Source organism: Myotis davidii, unplaced genomic scaffold (genome assembly GCF_000327345.1).
Source record: "Myotis davidii unplaced genomic scaffold, ASM32734v1 scaffold107, whole genome shotgun sequence".
Classification (NCBI taxonomy): domain Eukaryota; kingdom Metazoa; phylum Chordata; class Mammalia; order Chiroptera; family Vespertilionidae; genus Myotis; species Myotis davidii.
The window spans coordinates 2,808,473-2,812,322 of record NW_006383012.1 but is presented as its reverse complement, the minus strand read 5'-3'; the positions used below and the strand labels follow the sequence as shown (position 1 = coordinate 2,812,322).

The 3,850-nt window shown below is 34.9% G+C and overlaps 1 protein-coding gene across 3 annotated transcripts in view; it reads right to left on the bottom strand.

The window, feature by feature from the left end:
• Nucleotides 1-3,426, bottom strand: part of PDCD4 (programmed cell death 4 (neoplastic transformation inhibitor)) — a 25,262-nt gene extending 21,836 nt beyond the window's left edge. The window contains exons 1-3 of one of the 3 annotated variants that reach the window (XM_006778706.2): nt 3,084-3,426; nt 2,261-2,348; nt 472-578 (exon numbers count right to left, since the gene is read on the bottom strand). In XM_006778706.2, coding sequence (XP_006778769.1) covers nt 472-514 — 43 coding nt within the window. In that variant the 5' untranslated portion in view covers nt 515-578; nt 2,261-2,348; nt 3,084-3,426. Of the gene's footprint in view, nt 1-471; nt 579-1,886; nt 1,943-2,260; nt 2,349-3,083 lie in introns of those variants that run through there. The other 2 variants (XM_015557970.1, XM_015557969.1) reach the window with 2 other exon arrangements.
• Nucleotides 3,427-3,850: the final 424 nt, after the last annotated feature.

Below are 3,850 nucleotides of genomic sequence, written 5' to 3'. Positions count from 1 at the left end.
GGGGGGTCCCTCAGCCCAACCTGCACCCTCTTGAGGCTCCCGCCACCACTGCTGTGCTCGCCAACTGTAAGCCTGCCTTCTGGCTGAGCATTGCTCCCCCTGTGGGAGCACACTGACCACCAGGGAGCAGTTCCTGCATTGAATGTCTGCCCCTTGGTGGTCAGTGCATGTCATAGGGACTGGTCATTCCACCGTTCAATCGATTTGCATATTAGGGTTTTATTATATAGGAGGATAGCATAGAATAAGAGTATGGAATGGGAAAGACAGACAGAAAAATAAGGACGTGATAAATTTCTATGAAAATAAGAATCACAAACTTAATTTAAAAAATAACATGACCTATTTTCTTATAGCATGAATAATATGGTTTTTAAAGTAAAGACGGTTTTAATATTATGTATTCATAAAATTTGGTATGGCCTGAAACTTGCTCATAATACAATCAAGGTTCAGAATATGAATACTTACCTGTAGAATTTACATTCAGTATCTGCTCATTTTCTACATCCATTATTCCTTAATTTCACTTGCACTGATTAAATTACCAAATGGAAGTCTTCCTTTGGGATCTATTTCTTTAAAAAGAAAAAAAAGTGTTTTAATATCTTCCAAACTGATATAATCAAGGTAAATTCAATTTAATTAACACTGTAAAAAAATAATAATAACCACATATTCCATGTGTTTTGTTTACTTTTAAATATAGTTTACCCTAAATAATAATTGGTTTCGATCTTCTTGACACATTGTATCTGTGTCCAAAAAAAAGTCCATATTTCTGGGTGTGCCAAATTACTTGGCATTAAAAGATATTGCTATCCATGTTTACTTCAAGTTAAAGGAGTACACAAACACACACACACACACACACACACACACTTCTAATATTTTAGGAACAGGTCTTGTAGTTAATCTGATATAAATGAATACTGGGTAGTATGCTACCAATGAATTATGAGCACTACTACAAAATGCAAACAACAGTATTTTGGTCAATCAATAATATCACACGTCTGTGTTATTTCTCAGTCTACAACATATCTAAAGGCAGATATATCTCCCATTTCATCACCTAGGGATCTATAATTACTGTTATACAACTTGGAGATTGGGAGAATGGTATTCTTTTTATAATCTGAAAAACACACTTTAGAAAAAAGAATCTTACCTATTTTAAAAAGGAATGAGTACAATGACATTAGCATCTCACTATGTTAGACCTTAATTTCAAAATGGCTTAAAAATTACTAATGCTGGAAGGTTTTAATGAAATCAGTTATCTTTTATTTAGGCAATTTAACTTAGTGATATAAATTCAATGTTATATGAAAGACTATCAAGATACACTATCATGAAAACTATTGCCATGTGTAACCAAATATGATTTCAGAATCTATCTCTCTGTAAATATTATTCAAATAGTGGGTTATAGTACTTAAGTATTTATAGTTTACATATAAATCCTTCCATTCATTTACAATAATTTCACCAGCAGTATGCTCTTCCTTTAAGACATAAAATGCACAAATTAATGAAAATGACTAATGAACTATAGAAAAGTGTATTTTTCTCATATAACTTAACCAACAATAGATGTCATTTTAGAATAATTATATAGGGATGCCTCCTAGAACTTAAAGGTGAAACTGATTTTTAAATTTTTCAATATATGCTATTTTAACATCTTTCAAGTTTGTAACCCTTTTCTCCAGAAAAGGGTATTATTTTATAAAATAAAATTAAATATCTTTTGTTAAAATCATAAATTCTTAATATGACATAATCCTTAGTCTACTAAGATGCTATCATGTTGCTTCAGAAATTAACAAAATGATGACATCATTCCAGTTATAGTTTGAAAAAACATGTGTTTATATAAATACCTTTTAATATCATAATTCCCACAAAGTCTGGATTTAGGAGAAAAAATAACCTTAAAAATATATACAAGAGATACATAAAGATATGAGAACAAAACAGTTTGCAAATTTCAACATTTAGTGTCCTTCATGGCTGAAAAGGCATATCTGTTTCATTTCTGTGTATAAATTATGTCACAGTCAAGTGAAAATGTCATATGGTGTATATGAGATTTTTACACGAGTTACATTAAAGTCTTTTTCATATATGATGCAAGTATAGTCTAAGAAAGTACTTTCTATAGAACATAGCCAATAAAGGAAATAAAACCATTATAACTGGTGTTTACAAAGCCCTTTATAATTCAAAAATATTTTACATGCATTATTTCATTTACCTCTCAGAAAAATCTTGAGATAGGTACTCCACTTTACACACAATTAAACAGATTCTAAGGCAGGTGATCTGTCCACAGAAAGAGAAGGCTAGACAGTGAAAGAACCAGGGTTAGAACCTCCATCTTATGAATCCAGCACTGTTTGCACACATTCAATACCAAATCTTAGTTATACTACAGGAAGATTATTATTTAGGCTTAAAGGAGAAAAGTTATTAAAACACAGACTCCTACTGTTATATCAAATTTTTAAATACTGCTCCTCCAAACATTAAAAAATATTTATTTTAAACTATTATACAGAACACATTCAGTTGGGCAAAGAAAATTATCAGGTAATGAATATCATCTATATGGTACCAAGTTTGTTTTTATTAAGTAATCATAAAAAATAGCCCTATTTCTTCAGGCAATGATAATGCAATCAAGAACTCTGTCATACTTGATAGCAACAGACATTTGGAGGGTAAAGATATGTTCCGTTTTTACTTTCTTCAAAGCAGTGGGGTTCTCCCCCCCAAACACACACACACACACACACTTTACTTAACATTTTTGCCCCCAAATTAAGGAAATGTAAATCAATAAATTTAAACCCGCAGCCCTCATACTAAATTACAAATTTAAGCTTCAACAAGAAAACAAAACTATACATGTTAGACAAAATTAAGGCTGAAATTAAACGTTGTTTTCACTTCTACAATGTTTCACAGAAATACACACTCAGAAGTCTTCAACTGCCAAAGCATTCCTTAAAAAACAGAGCCTCCGTTTCTGACTCCACCCACCCACAAAAATACCTATTTCCTGATCCTCTATATACCTGATAATCCACTCTGACCATTTTTGAAGTTCAGTCCATACGTTAGCTAGGAATGTACGTATTTGTATTCATTCCAGGGCTACAATTACAGCTCATTAGCAGCTTAAAAGAATCGGCTAAAAGTATTTAGCCACAATGATGCAAAAGTGGGCACACAGGAAATATCCAAGCTGTCACTTCTTTTTTGCACTCCTGGCAACTACTTTTCTTATTATTACAACAGAAAATCCAATGGAAGTATCACACGAAGACGCCTGCTGAGATATTGGGGAACTGAACAAACCTATAGTGAAGGAAGGGTCAGAGCATAAATACCAATCATGACATTTACAACACCTCGGGCAGTGGTGTCCCCCCCCCCCTTTTTTTTTTTAAAAAAAAAGCCTTACAATAGCAAGAATGCCACAATTCTAAAACTCAACAGTAAAACGTAAGTAGACACGGGCGTGACTGTCTTCTCCACGGGAAGCTGCATTGTTAATGGTTTTCTCTGGAGCTGCCGGTCGGTGGCTGGCTACGCGGCCCGGTCTCACCGGGACGGGGGCCGGGCGACATGGACCGCAGCAAACGGTTCCGAAGCTCCCGCAAAAGCCACCCGCTCGCGGGGCCGCGGGCAGCGCCAAGCGGACCCAGGCAACGAGCGCAGCGCGCTTGTCACAGAAAGGGGGCTCCCTTCCCGTCTTTGTCTTCTCCGGCAGATTTCATTTAAACTAAAAACACAACCCACACCCCCAAAAAGAAAACAAAACAACCCTTTGGCTGAGGAG